The 19,433-nt window shown below is 44.1% G+C and overlaps 1 protein-coding gene across 1 annotated transcript; it reads left to right on the top strand.

The window, feature by feature from the left end:
* Nucleotides 1-11,205: 11,205 nt before the first annotated feature.
* LOC124690048 lies at nt 11,206-14,568 on the top strand. The gene is made up of 2 exons (XM_047223490.1): nt 11,206-12,428; nt 14,287-14,568. Exons 1-2 carry the CDS (start codon nt 11,206-11,208, stop codon nt 14,297-14,299), a joined length of 1,236 nt encoding a protein of 411 aa, XP_047079446.1. The 3' UTR covers nt 14,300-14,568.
* Nucleotides 14,569-19,433: the final 4,865 nt, after the last annotated feature.

Raw genomic sequence — 19,433 nt, forward strand, 5'->3', positions numbered from 1 at the left:
TTGAAGTTTGAACATACTATTTTAGTATCATGCTTCAACATTCAGATATGGGATGTATATCCTAGTACATCAACATGCTGAAACAACCATGTTTATACTTAAGAATGCCTGAAAATTTAAAAAAAAAAACTGTGATAAAACAGAATGAACTGTCCATCCTACCAAACAAGTCATTCTTTAGTACCAGTATAAAATGCCACTATTATTACATAATATATGGGTAAGAACAAGTTCAGAAAAGCATGATGTCTGGTATCACTACAAGCTTTAACAAAAGTTACCATTCCATGGAGTAATATGCCATAATTTCAAGTTCCACTATATGTGTAGCAAACTACAATGCCAACCATCTACACTATGAAATACAATTTTCTAACAAGTATGGAGTCCATAATTGACATACAAGGAACACCCTCATCCTTTCGTGACACATCTAATTTTACCATTCCATGGAGTAATATGCCATGACTTGACAATTCAGTATATAGGCCTAGCAAAGAAGAACCAAGCTACATCATGATATGCAATTTCTAACAAGTATGGAGTCCATACTGTTATAAAATTTAGACTTCAAAGGACACCCGCATGTCACAGAAGTGTGTCACCTCTTAAAACCATACATTGTGACCACATCACTATAGTATTTTAAAAATCTTAACACAAGCATTCTAAAATGTCAGTTGGAAGTCAGTTGCATGTCAAAGTGGCATAAGTTCAATAATATGCCTAACACAATTCTACAGCTATACTACCAAACAGTGTGATGGAAAACGAACATTGCTAAGCTGAACAAGAGCACTACACAGATTATCTGAAGGTCAAAAAGCAAACCTGGTAGGATCACACTTCAGCGAAGGGAATGTGGGAGGTCAGATCATCATAAAAGGATGGATGCTAATACTGCCCCTGTCTTGTTCATCTTCTGACATCTCATAGATTGTACGCAGTGTCCTGCACTTCATGTCCAGATAGCGCACGAATCGACCCATTTGCAAGAGCGCAAACTCAGCGTTGTCCCCCACGTGGTTTATCCGAAGATGAGAAGTATGCGCGTCCTTAACCGTGCAATCTGACATCATGAGATTTGCACACATCTCATGCAGACAAATGGTATCCACAATCGACCAGCTGCCCCCCTTGTGGAGCCAGATGCGAAGCTGAAACTCCTTCACCTCAACGAGATACACACTGGCACTGGTAGAAAAAGGGGCTTTAGTCCCGGTTCGCAACTGCTATTTATCCCGGTTGCGCAACCGGGACTAATTATGCGCGACTAAAGCCCCCCTTTAGTCGCGGTTGCTTACGAACCGCAACTAACGGCCCGTCTACGTGGCCGTCAGCAGTCCGTCGGGGCGGAGGACCTTTAGTCGCGGTTCTCCTGGCCAACCGCGACTACCCCCCCCCCCCCCCCTAAATCTGGTTTCTTTTTAGTTTGTATTGTTTTATTTCTTTTATATTTTATTTTGTTTTTTATTTTAATTTTGAAGAAGTTTCAGTACACATATTCTACGGTACTATATACATGCATATGAATTCACAATTTCAAACAAATTTGAAATTAAAACCAAGAAGAATTCAAGAGGAATATACAATATATATTCAATATCGGATGACCATATACAATTTTGAACAAGTTTCCATACATAATTTACGGCATCAGAAGTTCTACGTTCTCGTAATAGTGTTTTCCTTTAGGATGGAGGACTTCCCTAATGAACCATCCTGCTAGTTCCTCTTGAATTGGTCGGAAGCGAGCTTCTAGACAATGCGTCTTCCGGAAGTTATTCCTCTTGACGTTGTTATCCGACGGCTTTCACTCAGAGGTGTATCTCCGGATGAACTCACAAACATAGTATCCACATAGATTGGTCCCCGGTGGCTGAATATCCCCAGTCAGTGACCTTCTAAATTCTAGCTCTTTTTTGAATTCACCGACTGTTTCATCTGTGAACCGTCTCCAAACCCTACGAGGCAAAGAAAATTAAATGAACAAGAGAGTTATTAGTTACTTGATATTAGGAAATGAACGAAAGAGGCGGATCGATATAGAGCGCAAATGAATGAAAATAATTACTTTTGCAGCATTCTTCTCATGTCGACCCAAAGCTTTGGATCCATATTCAGAGAGTCGATGACGAGAACTCTGGAGGTGTGAAATTCAATTACTAGCGAGAATCCGGTGGAACTGCCGGACACGATATATGCACAGTCATGCATAACTCATCGATTAGCCACATACCATGCATGGAGTAAACAAAAGAGAATGTGCTCAAGATAGAAACACTCACCCAAAATGGTAAGGAAATAGAATTTCACTTTTGAGTTGCTGCTTTGTAAGAAAAAGCCACAGGTCTTGCTCCACGTCGGCGGGGTGGTTTTCTAACACATATCCATTAACGATTTGTGGGTCAATGAACCCAACATCATGGATGTTCTTTATTCTGCATTCCCTAATCTTCATTCCCTGGTGTTGCGCCGCACTACACTCCTTCACCAACAACCTTCACGTGATCTTCATCTCCTACCGGTTCGCCGGTTTCTTACTGAGGGAAAACTCGTTGTTGTACTCATCATACCTTCCTCTTGGGGTTCCCAACGGACGTGTGCTTTACCGTCACAAGCAGCTACTTTTCTGGCACCGTAGCCGGGGAGATCAAGACACGCTGCAAGGGGAGTCTCTCACACCCAATCTCTTTACTTTGTTTATTGTCTTGCTTTATTTATTTTCTGTCTTGTTTGCTTTCTTTATATCAAAAACACAAAAAATTAGTTACTCGCACTTACTTTATTTATCGGTTTACCCTTGTTTATTTCATCATGCTTCTCCCTAAGTTCACTTTGAAAGATATATCGGTAGGAAGTGGGTCTATCATTGAAGGGATAATATAGAAGAATTTTTCAATCATGTTAATAAGGTTAAAGATTTTGAAGATGGATCCTTGGTAGAACTTGCTCCTAATTATGAAATTGCTACTGCCTCTTTAGTGCACATGTTGGAAGCTAGATTTGTTAATCTTAAGCCTATAATGCAACATATGTTTCTTAGACTCCATGATATGGAAGAAGGAGAGAAGAATTTTTTTGTTTTAGAAACCCTTCTTAAAGAATTTGGTGATGTAGCTAGTGAAGCTAGGAAAGTCTTTATTCAACATAAGATGCGTGGCTTTTATATCAATGTTGCAAATACCCTTGAAAGGATGGAAAAAGATAGGCTAAAGTACACTAATGAAGCCAATTGTGAGGGGGAGACTAAAGTACCAATACCTTATAAGCTCATAGGAATGCATGATGCACTAGAAAAGAATTTTGATTGGATTGTTCCTGAAAATTTATTTGAGGAGGATAGTAAGCCTAAAAGTAATGAAAGAGGAGCTTCTGAAACTTACATAGATAAGATACAATGCATTGTTGAGAAAACCCCCAACTCATCTATTGATGCTTCTTCTCTTGATGTTACTTGATTTACACTTTCTGCGTCTAGCTGAAAGGCGTTGAAGAAAAGCGCTTATGGAAGACAGCCCATTATTTTATTTCTGCAATTTTTGTTTTATATTTGAGTCAAGGTGCTTGTTACTACTGTAACAATACCTTTGTATCTTTACTTTATTGCATTGTTGTGCCAAGTAAAGTCTTTGATAGAGAGTTGATACTAGATTTGGATTTCTGCGCTGAAACAGATTTTTAGCTGTCACGAATTTGAGCTGTTCTCTCTGTAGGAGAATCTAAAAATTCTGTAACAATTCATGAGTAATCCTCAGATATGTACGCAACTTTCATTCAATTTGAGCTTCTTCATCTGAGCATGTTAAGTGCTTCGAAAAATTTGTCTTTACGGACTGTTTTGTCTTGACAGATTCTGCCTTTTATTTCACATTGCCTCCTTTACTGTGTTTGAGTGGTTTCTTTGCTCCATTAAATTTCAGTAGCCTTGGGTAATGTCCAGAAGTGTTGGGAATGATTGTGTCCTCTCTGAACATGTGAATTTTTTATTATGCACTAACCCTCTAATGAGATTGTTTTGAGTCTGGTGTGAACGAAGTTTTCAAGGATCAAGAGAGGAGGATGATATAATATGATCAAGAAAAGTGAAAAGTCTAAGCTTGGGGATGCCCCCGTGGTTTATCCCTGCATATTTCAAGAAGACTCAAGCATATAAGCTTGGAGATGCCCAAAGCATCCCCTTCTTCATCAACAACTTATCAGGTCACCTCTAGTAAAACTATATTTTTATTCCGTCACATCTTATGTGCTTTACTTGGAGTGTCTGTGTGTTTTTATTTTTGTTTGTGTTTGAATTTTTTTGGATCATAGCATTCCTTGTGTGGGAGAAAGACACGCTCCGTTGTTTCATATGAACACTGGTGTTCTTAGTTTTACTTTTAATGTTCATGGCGAAGGTTGAAAGCCGCTTCATTGCTATTTGGTTGGAAACAGAAAATGCTTCATGTGGTAATTGGTATGTTGTATTGAATAATTTGATACTTGGCAATTGTTTTGAGTTCTCAAGTAGATCATGTTTAAGCTCTTGCATCATGTAGTTTAAACCTATTAATGGAGAACTACCGTAGAGCTTGTTGAAATTTGGTTTGCATGATTGGTCCATCTAAAGTCTAGATATTTTCTAGTAAAAGTGTTTGAACAACAAGGAAGACAGTGTAGAGTCTAAAAACTATTGTGGTAAAAAATATGTCGCTTATGTATCTTATTTCTTATAAGTTGCTTGTTGAGCGGTAACCATGTTTCTGGGTACGCCATCAACCTGTTACACCTTTGTTGAATATCATGTGAGTTGCTATGCATGTTCGTCTTGTCTGAAGTAAGGGAGATTTGCCATGATTAAATGGTTTGAGTATGCATATTGTTAGAGAAGAACATTGGGCCGCCAACCAAAGCCATGTATCATGGTGGAAGTTTCAGCTTGGACATTAATCCTCAAATCTCTTATGAGAATATTATCTGTTGTTGAATGCTTAAAGCATAAAAGAGGAGTCCATTATCTGTTTTCTATGTTGTCCCGGTATGGATGTCCTCAAGTTGAGATCTATCAAATTTGAGAAATCAAATGCAATATATCTCCTTGGACCTTTGTATAGGTGGCATAGAGGTACCCCTTTGTGACACTTGGTTGAAACATATGTAATGCAATGATAATCCATGGAAATCCGAGCTAATTAGGACAAGGTGCGAGAACTATTAGTATTCGATGCATGAGGCTTGCAACTTATAGGAGGTTTTATGCATAACACATATGAATTATTACTACCGTTGACAAAATTGTTTCCATGTTTTCAAAATAAAAAGCTCTAGCACATGAGTAATCCCTGCTTCCCTCTGCGAAGGGCCTTTCTTTTACTTTATGTTGAGTCAGTTTACCTACTTCTTTCTATCTTAGAAGCAAACACGTGTGTTAACTGTGTGCATTGATTCTTACATACTTGCTTATCTGCACTCATCATATTACTTTGTGTTGACAATTATCCATGAGATATACATGTTGAAAGTTGAAAGCAACTGCTGAAACTTAAATCTTCCTTTGTGTTGTTTCAAAACCTTCTATTAAGAATCTATTGCTTTATGAGTTAACTCTTATGCAAGACTTGTTGATGCTTGTCTTGAAAGTACTATTCATGAAAAGTATTTGCTATATGATTCAGATTGTTTAGTCATTATCTTTACCATTGCTTTGAATCACTTCATTCATCTCATATGCTTTACAATAGTATTGATCAAGATTATGATAGTAGCATGTCACTTCAGAAATTATCCTTGTTATCGTTTACCTACTCGAGGGCGAGTAGGAACTAAGCTTGGGGATGCTTGATACGTCTCAAACGTATCTATAATTTCTTATGTTCCATGCTAGTTTTATGACAATACTCACATGTTTTATATACACTTTATATCATTTTTATGCATTTTCCGGTACTAACCTATTAACAAGATGCCGAAGCGCCAGTTCCTGTTTTCTGCTGTTTTTGGTTTCAGAAATACTACACAAGAAATATTCTCGGAATTGGACGAAACAAAAGCCCACAGTCTTATTTTCCACGGAGTCTTCTAGAACACCGAAGAGGAGACGAAGAGGGTCCACGAGGCGGCCACACCATAGGGGGGCGCGGCCCCGCCCCTGGCCGCACCGCCTTATGGGGTGGGCCCCTCGAGCGTCCCCCGACTCTGCCCCTTCGCCTATATAATCCTTCCGTCGCGAAAACCCTAGTACCGAGAGCCAAAATACCAGAACAGTTCCAGAGACACCGCCGACGTCAACCCTAACTCGGGGGGTTCAGAAGATCTCCTCCGGCACCCTGCCGGAGAGGGAAATCATCACCGGAGGGCTCTACATCACCATGCTCGCCTCCGGACTGATGCGTGAGTAGTTCATCCTTGGACTACGGGTACATAGCAGTAGCTAGATGGTTGTCTTCTCCTATTGTGCCATCATGTTTAGATCTTGTGAGCTGCCTATCATGATCAAGATCATCTATTTGTAATGCTACATGTTGTATTTGTTGGGATCCGATGAATATGGAATACTATGTCAAGTTGATTATAGATCTATCTTATATGTGTTGTTTATGATCTTGCATGCTCTCCGTTGCTAGTAGAGGCTCTGACCAAGTCGATACTTGTAACTCCAAGAGGGGGTATTTATGCTAGATAGTGAGTTCATGCATCCATTGAATCTGGGGGAGTGACAGCAACCCCTAAGGTTGTGGATGTGTTGTTGCCACTAGGGATAAAACATCAATGCTTTGTCTAAGCATATTTGTATTGTTTACATTACGCACGGTACTTAATGCAATTGTCTGTTGCTTGCAACTTAATACTGGAAGGGGTGCGGATGCTAACCCGAAGGTAGACTTTTTAGGCATAGATGCATGCTGGATGGCGGTCTATGTTCTTTGTCGTAACGCCCTAATTAAGTAAATCTCATAGTAGTCATCATGATATGTATATGCATTGTTATGCCCTCTCTATTTGTCAATTGCCCAACTGTAATTTGTTTACCCAACATGTTATTTATCTTATTGGAGAGACACCACTAGTGAACTGTGGACACCGGTCCATTATTTTACATCTGAAATACAACCTACTGCAATCGTTGTTCTCTTTTGTTTTCTGCAAGCAAACATCATTTTCCACACCATACGTTTAATCCTTTGTTTTCAGCAAGCCGGTGAGATTGACAACCTCACTGTTAAGTTGGGGCAAAGTAGTTTGATTGTTTTGTGCAGGTTCCACGTTGGCACCGGAATCCCTGGTGTTGCGCCGCACTACACTCCTTCACCAACAACCTTCATGTGATCTTCATCTCCTACGGGTTCGATAACCTTGGTTTCTTACTGAGGGAAAACTCACTGCTGTACTCATCATACCTTCCTCTTGGGGTTCCCAACGGACGTGTGCTTTACCGTCACAAGCACCCGTGTCCAGGAGAGCCACCAGGCGTCGCCTCGAATCTTCACCGGCCGGAGCATAGTGCGCTCGTGGCGGATACCAGCCAACGCATGGAGCGAGATCACGAAGGCAGTGGCCGGCACGGTCGTGGTGACGGGCTCGGTCGGCGCTGGTGTGTCGGCAAGTGTGTCCGCCTCGACGTCGTCGACCATCTCCAGGTAGAAGAGGCGGGGGCAGACGTGGTCGGGTGCGTAGGGCTTGTCGCAGTTGAAGCAAAGGTCGAGGCGGCGGCGCTCGAGCTGCTCGGCCGAGGTGAGCTGCCGGAACGTGCGTGTCGCGACCGGGGAGTTGGCTGCTGGAGTGGCAGGGTTCGGCCGGTCAGCCCTCGCGGCCGGTGGTGGTGGCCGGGCGGGCGGCCTCCGCGGCCTGGTGGGTTGTGCTGCATCGCATGTGCGCACCGCTCATAGGTGCGGGCATCGTGCATCGCCGTCTTGAGGTCTTGGGGGGCCTGGAGTTCCACGTCCACCCGGATGTGGTCCGGAAGCCCACCAATGAAGAGCTCGGCGCGCTGCTGGCCCGTCACGCCCGGGGCATGGGAAGCGAGGGCCTGGAAGCGCTCGGCGAAGTCCCTCACCGTGGTGGTGAAGGGCAGGTGCCCAAGCTCATCCAGTCGGCTCCCACGAATCGGCGGCCAGAAACAGAGGAGATAGAGCTCCCGAAAGCTGTCCCACGGAGGCATGCCGCCCTCGTCCTACTCGAGGGAGTAGTACCATGTCTGAGCGGCGCCCCGAAGGTGATATGAGGCAAACCAGGTGCGGTCGGACGCAAGGGTGCGCTGTCCGCGGAAGAAGTGCTCGCACTGGTGGAGCCAGTTGAGGGGGTCCTCCGATCCGTCGAAGGTGGCGAAATCGGTCTTGGCGAAACGTGGCGGTGTCGGGGTAGCACCGACATGGCCGTATGGCGCGGCGCGGCCTGCGTGGAGCCCCGCGAAACCCGCATAGGTGGCGTCCGAGAGGGTGGGCATCAGTGGTTCCCCGGCTGTCGAGTAGACCGGTGGAGGCAACGACGACGGCTCGGTGATCCAAGCCGGTAGCGGGGATGGCGATGGGGGAAAGCGGACCTACTGAATAGAGCCTAGCTCACTTGGTTAGGGAAGTGGATGTACAACCCAGCCACCCAGGTTCAAGTCCCCAGGGACGCGAATTTGGGTTCTTATTATTTAAAAAAACAAAAATCAATTTAGGGGTTTCCCCTACCGTATTCATTTCAAAAAAAAATCGTGGCGGTGGAGACCGGCCCTATGGTGAGGGATGGCTGCCACGACGGCCACGGCAGAGCTGGTGGCGGGGGGCGAAAGCAGCTGCACGATGGTGAACGCCGGTATCCAGGGCACGGTCGCCGGGATGGTGGCGGTGGGGGCTGCGGCGGCGCCGGTGGCCCCTGGGAGCCGAGCAGGTATAGCCGGATCCCTTGGACGGCGGTGACGAGGTCGTTGATGGCCCCGCTCATCTGCTCGGGGGTGTAGACGATGGGAGTCGCCGCGGGGGCTGAAGGCGACACGATGGCGACGGCCGAAGAGGCGGCCGGCGGGCCGGCCGATGTGGTGGTCGTGGGCGGTGCTGAAGATATGATCGAACGAGAGCTATCTGATACCAAGTTAGCGTGTCTAGGACGTAGATTGTAGGGAAAGCATCATCAGCCCGTGATAACATGGAGCATCCCACTCCTTGTGGGAGTTCAACCGTGGAAAAACTTGAGTTCGTCAGATCCAAGACGGTAATCTCTATGTAGGTGGCCATCATGTAGATTTTATTGTCGACCAGCACAGCTCGTATGTCCCCTCAATGGTTGATCCGTGTCGTGGCTGAGGCAAGCATGCACCAGACTTCATCTTTCAAGATGAACACGTGTGCCGTAAAATTTGTTGCAGATGTTATATCCAACTCCATCGGGTTGTCCAGCATCACATAAAAGTAAGCGCATCTCCAGCGACGCAAACAGATGCTGAGCGATCGTTTGCGTTCGCCTTGACCGAAAATGCGTATGGCACCCTCTCCAGCGGCGCGATGCAAAGTGACCGGGCCGCAAACCTGCCGCAAAGTGTCCGCTCGCGTCTCTACTGGCCCGACTGGCAGCGAGTCTGCATTGAGGGCATCGCTTCGGCGGTCCGCGCTTCCGCGTCTGCCCCGCGGCCTTCGCCATCAATGGCGCGGCTGCCTTTTCTGCGCGCGCATTGGTGGGCGGCGGCTGGGCTTCTGCACCGCCTTCAATGGTATCGTATCCCGCGCCCGCCTTAAAAGTCCATCGGCCGCGTTCCTCCTTCGCCCACACCTCCACTCGCACCACCACCGCCGCAGCGCCATGGGGAAGAAGAACAACTCCGAGGCCTCCGGCATCGGCAGCAAGAGGGTGCCGCTCCCCGTCATGATGGGGAGGCTCATGCACGGCAAATGGTTGCCGTGCGAGGCCTGGTCCGGCGTGCAACTGCCTGGTGGCTGGCGGCTCAGCTACCGCCGGGTGCCCATCCCTCCAGTCCCTGCGTGCGAGCCTGATCGGAGCGCGTAGATCCGGCGAAGGAGGCGGTACTTGCCGCCGGACCTCCGCGCCGATCCGGCGTACGCCATCGACTCCGACAGTTGGCGTACGTATCTGTCGACCGAGATGGATAGGAGAAGAAGGGTGGGCTTCATGGGCGACAGGGATTTTCCCTCCGCGGCTGCACCGCTGACTCGTCCACGAAGACAGGAGGCGCCGACGCGTCGTTAGCAAGCGCCGACGCGCGCGCAGTATAACGACGACGATGACCGCGGCTACCACGACGACGACGCCTACGACGACGAGGACGACTACATCGAGGCGCTCGCGTACCATAACGAGGAGTTGAAGGACGACAACGACGACTACGTCGCGGCCGTCTTCCACGAATGGCAGCAGGCCATGGCGGAGGGCCGCAATTTCGAGTTCCCGGAGAACATGACGAACGACGAGATGGCGAAGCTCGGCGTCCTCGTCTCCGAGAACGACGCGCCTGTGCAGCCGCCGCTGCCCCGCTACGCCACCGGCGTCATGCTGTCGGGCCTGTTGGAGGATGAAGCCCTTCGACAGGCGCTACGGGACTCGGTGGCGCCACAACCGCCGCCGTACAACCCCTGGGATCCTCCTCCATAGCCGCAGCCCTGGGCGCCTCCTCCACCGCCGCCACAGCCGTATCCCTGGGCGCCTCCACCGCCGCCACAACCGCAGCCCTGGGCGCCTCCCCCTCCAGCACCGTCGATGCGCCCGGCGTACGCCCCCCCGGATGGCAACTGGCCGTGGGTGATACCGGAGCTCATCGTGCTCGACAGCGACGAGGAGCAGCAGTAGGCGTTAGGTTTTTTTTCATGTTCTAACTATGTAAATTATGTTTAATGTTAAAAAAAATGATTCGGCCAAAAAATGCGTCGTGCTGCTGGAGCTACCCCCAACATAAACGAAGGCGGGGTCAATTTCGACAATTTCAGCCGACGGGGCAAACGGACGCGCGAAAGATAAACCGCCGTCTATTTCTTGTGTGGAGAGGATTAGAAAGCATCCTGGACGCGGAGGAGGATGTCGGCGAGGAGGTCCTGGTGGGCCCTCGCAGTGACCGGACTGCTTCGCTCGGCCCTTTGCGAAGATTGTACGCCAGCCCACGAGAGTTTCGACGTAAAAGACTGACTAGCCCGGCCCAGAAAGACCTCATGCCCCAGCTCCATCTCAATTCTCCTTCCCAGGCTGGAAAAACAAAGCAAGCTCAATCCCCTTCCTCACGGAAACCTACTGACGAAAATGGAAGACGACGCGGCGGCAGCCGCCGCCGCCGTATCCAAGGTGCTCGCCGACGACGACCTCCTCGCCGAGATCCTCCTCCGCGTCGGTTTCCCCACCACCCTCGTCCGCGCCGCCGCCGTCTGCAAGCGATGGCTCCACCACGCCTCCCACAAGGCCTTCCTCCGCCGTTTCCGTAAGCTCAACCCGCCTCGCATCCTCGGTTTCTACACCCAAGTATTTCAAGGGGATCCACGCTTCGTGCCTATGCTTCCTCAGCCCCCAGAGCTGGCCGCCGCCGTCCGGATCGTCCAGGGCTACAGCTTCGACGCACCCAATGATGGGCACTCATTGGTCAGGCACGAAGTATTGGTCCACGACTGCCGAAACGGCATCGTCTCCACCGCATTGCGCAGCACAAGAGACACCGCAATGGGATTTGAAGAATTGTTGGGATTCAGTGTTGGAATGCACAGCCCCCTTTGCCCCGAGAAAGGCATGGCCATCGACCCACCACTCTCACCCAACCACCACGGCGATCCAGGATACTTTCTAATCCTCTCCAGAGAAGAAAAAGACGGCAGTTTATCTTACTTTTTTGTGCTGCTGGAGAACCCCATGAATTTGGATATAACATCTGCAACAAATTTTACAGCGCATGTGTTTATGTTGAAAGATGGAGCATGGTGCATGCTTGCCTCAGCCACCACACAGATCGATCATTGGCGGGGGGACATACGAGGAGTGCTGGTCGACAATAAGATCTACATGATGGCCACCTACATAGAGATTACCGTCTTGGATCTGACGACCTCAAGTTTTTCCACAGTTGAAATCCCACAAGGAGTGGGACGTTCCATGTTATCACGGGCTGATGATGCTTCCAGCGTGTATCTCATCGGGGTGAAAGAACATCAACTTGGCATATGGCTCCACAAGGGGGACAGCTTGTCGATCATGGATACCATTTGTGTGCGTGAGATGTGTGCAAATCTAATGATGTCAGACTGCAGGGTTAAGGATGTGCTTACTTTTCCTCTCTGGATAATCCATGTGGGGGACAACGCTGAGTTTGTGATCTTGCAAATGGGTCGGTTCGTGTTCTATCTTGATACAAGGTGCAGGACACTGCGTACATTGTATGAGACGCCAGAAGGTGAACCATACCAGGTGGATTTTAGTAGCCAACCTTTTATGATGATCTGGCCTCCCACATTCCCTACGCTAAAGTGTGATCCTACCAGGTTCGTATTTTGGCCTTTAGATACTCTTTATAGTGATCTTATTGATGTTTAGTAGTTATCAATGGTTCGTCTTCCATCACACTGTCAGGTTTAGCAGCAGAATTTGATTTCTTGCGCCATTTTAGCATACTATCTCTGTCCATATATAGATGTCTTAGATTTGTCAAAATTTGGATATATGTAGAAAATATTTAATGAAATCTAAGACATCTATTTATAGATGGAGAGATTACTTGTAACCGACATTTTATAATGATTGTGTTAAGTATTTAAAAACACTTTGGTACGGTGGTCACAATGTAGGTACTTCCGGGTGTGCCGCAAAAGGATGAGGAGTGTCGCTTTAATGTTGCGAAAGTGTGGACACCATACATGCTAGAAAATTGCATTTCATAGATCATAGTATATCTTGTTTTTTTTTTTCCGTTGCTAGACATATACTGAATTGTCAAGTTATGGCATATTACTCAACGTAATGTTAACTTTTGTTAGAGCATATGTTGGCACTAGACAACATGTTTCTCTGAACTTGTTCTTCCCCATATATAGTCTAATAATAGTACTCCATCTGTTCCGAATTACTTGTCGCAGATTTGTCTAGATAGAGGGAGTAGCAACCATTACTTAAAAATGACTTGTTTGGTGCTTTAGGATGGACGATTCATTTTGCTTTATCACCCTTTTTTTAAATTTCAGGCATTTAAGTGAAAAACTAAAATTCAATGTTCAAAAGTATAAGCATGGGTTTTTCAGAATGTTGATGCATAAGTGAATTAGCATTCCGTATCTGTATGTCGAAGCATAATGTTGCATAGTGGATCATATATCTCTTATGCATCATTCCTTGTTCAAATATATCATAAGCGAAAGGTTTCTTTGATGTGACTAATAGATATACAAGTTAACAATGGGTAGTTTGTTCTTGTGTGGCATTTCTCCTTCTATGATCAGGGATTTGTTTTACTGGACTGTATGATGATAATATGCATGTCTAGGATATTAAGGCATTTAAAAGAACTTTGTACGAAAAGATTTATTACTTTTACTTTTGAGGGCAGACAATGTTTGGCTATCTTTTTACTTACCACATGTCTAATTCCTAATTTTGTATCTCTCAATACAGTGTCATCCTTAATGCCAGCCTGTCATTAGTTTTAGGATGATACTCAAATGACTAAAGACTTGTTACAAAATTACATTTCATAGTGCCGATGGCTGTTGATTTTGTTTGGTCAGATTATGTCATATTACTCCATGGGGTTGGTACTTTTGTTGAAGCATGTGTTGACTGTATATAGTGTAATGATAAAAAAATTATAGTGTTGCTAAAGATGACTCGTTTGGTTGTTTTACCTGGACATTTCATCTGCTTCCGTCACTATTTAATGAATTGTCAGGTGTCCTTAAGTGCAAAATTAAAGTTGCACGTTCACAAGTATGAACATGGATTTATTTTAGAAAGTTTATGTATCACTAAATGAATGTTCCTTATCTGTATGTTGAAACAAACTGCTGTTTAGTGTATTCACAGCAAGAATTTCCTTTCATATGAGTGGTGGATAATACAATTTAACAATGAAGTAATCTGTGCTTGCATGGAACTTGTCTTTCCACGATCAAGAATAGTTTTACTGGATTACATTCTGTATAACAGAAACATGCCTCTGTAGTATGCAAAGTCATTTAACCTGTACCCTCGTAGGACCAAATGCATTATGTTAAGCGCTTATAATATTTAACTGGCATTGTACTAGTAACGCGTATTCACCATTCAGTAAAAAAAACCTTGTATTGACCATTGATTTTAAGTTCTAAGAATTTTCCCATCCTGATCTATGTTATGTTGTCCTTGAAACAGAAATGCCATGTGAAGGCGAAAGATATCACGAAGCTCTTGGATGGTATCTTGCTATGGCGACGACGAGGGTGGCATTATATATGGAAGAGCAGTAGTAGTGACCTGCATTTTCTTAAGTTTGAACTGCCCTTATTGTAAGCTGTAATGGATCTATTAGGAAATTATAATGTGATGTTACTGGAGCAGGTAAACCTATATATCCTGTGGTATGTTCACTGTTTTCAACTGAATATTCATTTTGTGCGAACCTGTGTGTTGAATAGTTATCTCTACTCGTGTTCACTGTGATCGTGTCGCGGACTTATGATTCTGCCGCGGTCTTCAGCGTTACAAAATATGTTTTCGGTAGGCATGTGTAGGTTTAAATCGAAGAGAAAAAAAAGTGTACAGTGCCTGAAGGCCGTGGCAGTTATTCTAGGATGTACTGGTGCTGAGTGGGAGTTCATACTGGTGCAAGAATTTTGTCAACATGTTATTATTCATTTATACTACCTCCGTCTAAAAAAATAGGTGTCTCAAATAAAATACATCTAGATACATTCATATCTAGATAAAAATGAAGACACGTATTTTTAAACAGAGGAAGTAAGTATTTTTTTTTTCTTGCGCTTTTGCACCCTAGAACAGCACGCACACTACCGGTCGGCTTGTGAATGTTGCCTTTTTTTTCTTTTTGTGAGAACTGCATTAATTCAAAATTCTTGTGGCCTGGCGTTCCATCTTCGCAAAAGCCCGAGCGAAACGGTCCGGTCATTGAGACGGCCCAGCAGGACCTCAATTGCCCTACTACCTCGATCAAGTTCTCTGTAAAAGGAAAACAAGCCCACTCCCCACCAGCACCCCAACTACGGCGGTTCTCATGACTGTATAATACTCTCCAGAGAAGAAAAGGACGGCGGTTTATCTTACTTTTATGTGATGCTGGAGAACCCCATGGTGTTGGATATAACATCTGCAACAAATTTTACGGCACGCGTGTTCATCTTGAAAGATGGAGTCTGGTGCATGCTTGCCTCGGCCACTACACGGATCGACCATTGGCGGGGAGTACTGATACCAGCTGTGCTGGTCGACAATAAAATCTACATGGTGCCCACCTTCACAGAAATTACCATCCTGGATTTGGCGACCTCAAGTTTTTCCACAATTCAGCTCCCATTGCCACGAGTACCGAGCGACTTCATGATATCACACGCTGATGATGCTTCCAGTGTGTATCTCGTCAGGATGAAAGAAGATCAACTTTGCATATGGCTCCACAAGGGGGACAACTGGTCAGTCGTTGATACCTTTTCTCTGAATGAGATGTGTGCAAATCTAATGATGTCAGACTGGGTTGAGGATACCGTACGTTCCGAACGTCGGATAACCCACTTGGGGGATAACGCTGAGTTTGTGCTCTTGCAAAGGCGCCGGGCTGTGCTCTATCTTGATACGAGGCGTAGGACACTGCGTAGATTGTATGAGGTGCCAGAAGAAGATGAACCACGCGGTGGCGTTGTTAAAGCAAAACCTTTTATGATGATCTGGCCTCCCACATTCCCTGCGCTAAAGTCTAATCCTGCCAGGTTTGCCTTTTGGCCTTCAGATAATCTGTATAGTGCTCTTGCTGAGGTTACGTAGTTTAGCATTGTTCGTCTTCCATCACACTGTTTCGCATATCTGTTGAATGGTGTTAGGTATATGATTGGTTCCTTGCACCATTTTCACCTACTTGTTAACTGCCATTTTAGAATGCTTATGCTCAAACACTTCAGGATTGTGGTCACAGTGTATGGTGTTGAGAGGTGACACTTCCATGATGCGGGTGTGGCACGGAAGGATGAGGGTGTCCCTTGAATGTTACAACAGTGTGGACTCCATACTTGTTAGAATAATTGCATTTCATAGTGTAGCTTGTTATCGTTTGCATATTACTCCATGGAATGGTAGCTTTTGTTGGCACCAGACATCATTTTTTTATGAACTTGCTCTTCCCCATATATAATTTAACAATAGTAGCATTTTATACTGGTACTAAAAAAAACTTCTTATTTGGTGTTTTAGGAGGTAAAATCCGTTCTGCTTTATCACAGTTTTTTGTTTTTTCATGCATTCTTAAGCATAAAACTAAAATTGGATGTTCAATAGTATTAATATTGTTTTTTAGAATGTTGATGTATAATGGAATTAACTCCATACCTGTATGCTGAAGCACGCTGTTGAATAGTGGATCTTATATCTCTTATTTATGGTTCCTGATTCAGATATATCATAGTGGAAGTTTACTTTGATATGACTAGTGGGTAATACAATTATGGGTAATTTGTGCTTGTGTGGCATTTGTCCTTCATTTATCTGACAATTCTTTTACTGAACTGTATCATAAAAATATGCATGTCTAGGATATGAATGCATTTAAATAACTTTGTAGGAGAAAATGCAATACTTTTACTTTTGAGCTCACATGATTGGCTATCGTTTTACTAGCCACCTGTCCTTAGACCTTAATCATTTGAAATTCCAAATTCTGTATCTACCAATACACTTTCATCCTTAATACCGGCTTGTCATTTGTTTAAGCATGCTAATTGAATGTCTAGATTTGTTAAAAAATACATTTCGAAGTTACTATAACTGCAGATATCATTTCCTAGACATATGCTGAAGTGTTAGTACAACATATTACTCCATGGGATCATTAATTTTTGTTAAAGCTTGTCTTGGCAACAGACAGCATGCTTCCTGAACCCTTTCTTCCTAGTATATATAGTCTAGTGATAACCATTTATAAAGTTGCTGAAGATGACTGGTTTGTTTGCTGTAGCATGGACATTTGATTCTGCTTTTATTACTGTTTTCTTAATTATCAGTTGTCCTTATGCGTGAAACTGAAAATTGCGTTTTCAAAATTGTGAACATGGTTTTATTTTAGAAAGTTGATGTATATATAGTTGAATGAATGTTCCATATCTGTATGTTGAACCAAGTTGTTGCTTAGTGTACCATGTATCTCTCTTATGCATGATTTCTTATGATGCAGATATATGACAGCAAAATTTATTTCATATGTGTGGTAGATAATAAAATTTACCAATTGAGTAATTTTTGCTTGCATGAGACTTCTTCTAGATCAAGACTAGTTTTACTGGACTACAAACTGTATAATGGAAACATGCCCCCATAGTGTATGAAGGCATTTAACCTGTACCCCTGTAGGAACAAATGCATTACTTTGAGGGCTTATAATATTAACTGCCAATGTACTAGCCACTTGTATTCACCATTCATTTAAAATTCTGGAAATTTCCCCATCCTGATCTATGTTATGTTTTCCTTGAAAAAGAAATGCCATGTGAACAAGGAAGATATCAGGAAGCTATTGGATGGTATCTATCTACGGCGTTGGCGGCCAGGGTGGCATCTGGAGAGGAGCAGTAGTGAGGTGCATTTTCTAAGTATCTCATTGTAGTTCTAACTGCCACTTGTAATGGATTTATTGATTAGGAATTAAGATGTGATGTAACCCGGAGCTGGTACTCATGTCTTAGAGACTGAGGTCATCGTTTTGTGTGGTTGAGAAGAGAACACATTTATGTTGAGTAGTTATCTCTGCTAGTGTCACAGCTCTACTGCTGGCCTGCTGCCCTGCTTGTTACCTGTGCCCTTTGGCGAAGTATGTTCTTATTCAGCTTTGCAAATCCTGTTTTAGTTAGCCATGTGTAGATTTATTTTAACAGTAAAAGAAGACTTCGGGTCACGATTTGTCTACAATGCATGGAAGGCCCTGGTAATATTGTAGAATGTACTAGTGCTGGTCCTGGCAGTATGTATGTTGATCAGAGGTAAAGAGTTCGATACCAGCCTTTGTGCAAGCTCTGTTAAATTTATGAACAAGCAGCAGTGAATATACTGGATTAGGAACTGCTACTCGAATTAAAAAAACAAAAATAATGATTTCCATCCATGTGCTGCTCTTCACACACTTGTTGTCTACCATTGGTACTCCCTCCGGTCCTAAATACTTGTTGGGTGTACTTTTTTTTTCTGTTACCAAGAGTTCATTTGAGATAAGTACTCACTCTAGAAGAGATCTTTCCCTTGATTAGAATAATTGTATTACTACAATTAATAACTCTGGCTAAGAAACAATAACAGAACTTGCCTCGATGTTTTTCAGCTGTGGCCGAGGTGCCTTGCACGGCCAGAACTTCTCATGAAAAATCATTATTCAATTATTTGCAATCTCGGATAAAGTTTGTTCACTTATTTGCACCGCAATCATTATTCAGTTATTTGCAATCTCGAACAAAATGTATTCACTTATTTCTCTTGGCGCTTTTGTACCTTTAGAAAGAGCCTGCACACTGCCGGTTGGTTTGCGGATGTGGCATGTAGCTTTTTCTGAATTCAGGGTCACCGGGCAGGCAGCCACGGTAGCACGTACGTCGCTCGCTGGCCAACTGACCAACCCAAGCTCGTTCGATGGCCGCAATGGCATCGGCACAAAGAAACTTATGGGTGTTGTCTTGAGGTTAGCCCGGGGAGGGGCTCCTCAATGACTATAAAATGTTCACATAGATATAAAATAAATGTTCACATACATAAAGAGGAAATACATTTTGATGTGTTATAAAGAAATATTTGCACAGGTATAAATAAATGTTTACACATATATAGAAAATTACTCATGTGTTATAAAAAGGTTTTCTTATAATTTTCATGTAAATCAAAAAAGATGTTCGTTGTATAAAATATGTTCATACATATCAAAATTCATGTTTTTTTTTTACTTTGAACACGTTTATATGTATTGAAAACAATAAAGGAAACATAAAAGGTAAAGCGAATAAGTTAACAATAAAACATAACATAGAAAAACCGAATAAAAATTTTAAACAAAAGAAACAAGAAAAGGTGAACATGAGCCGATTAGAGAACTAGGGTGCGCGATGTACGAGCCCCTCTACAAAGGCTACCCGCTGTCGCCTTTGGGCCGCGAGAGAGGAGCTAGAATCACATCTCTTTGCCGACTGTCAATTGACACTTTTTTTTTTTTGCTAGATTTGTATTGATGAAGTTTGGAAAAATATATAGGTAGGATGGATATTTCAAATAGTATTGCTTCAAGTTTGCGTCTGATTTACGAATGCTGCAATCCGCCGGAC

The sequence above is a fragment of the Lolium rigidum genome, chromosome 2 (assembly GCF_022539505.1).
Source record: "Lolium rigidum isolate FL_2022 chromosome 2, APGP_CSIRO_Lrig_0.1, whole genome shotgun sequence".
NCBI lineage: Eukaryota > Viridiplantae > Streptophyta > Magnoliopsida > Poales > Poaceae > Lolium > Lolium rigidum.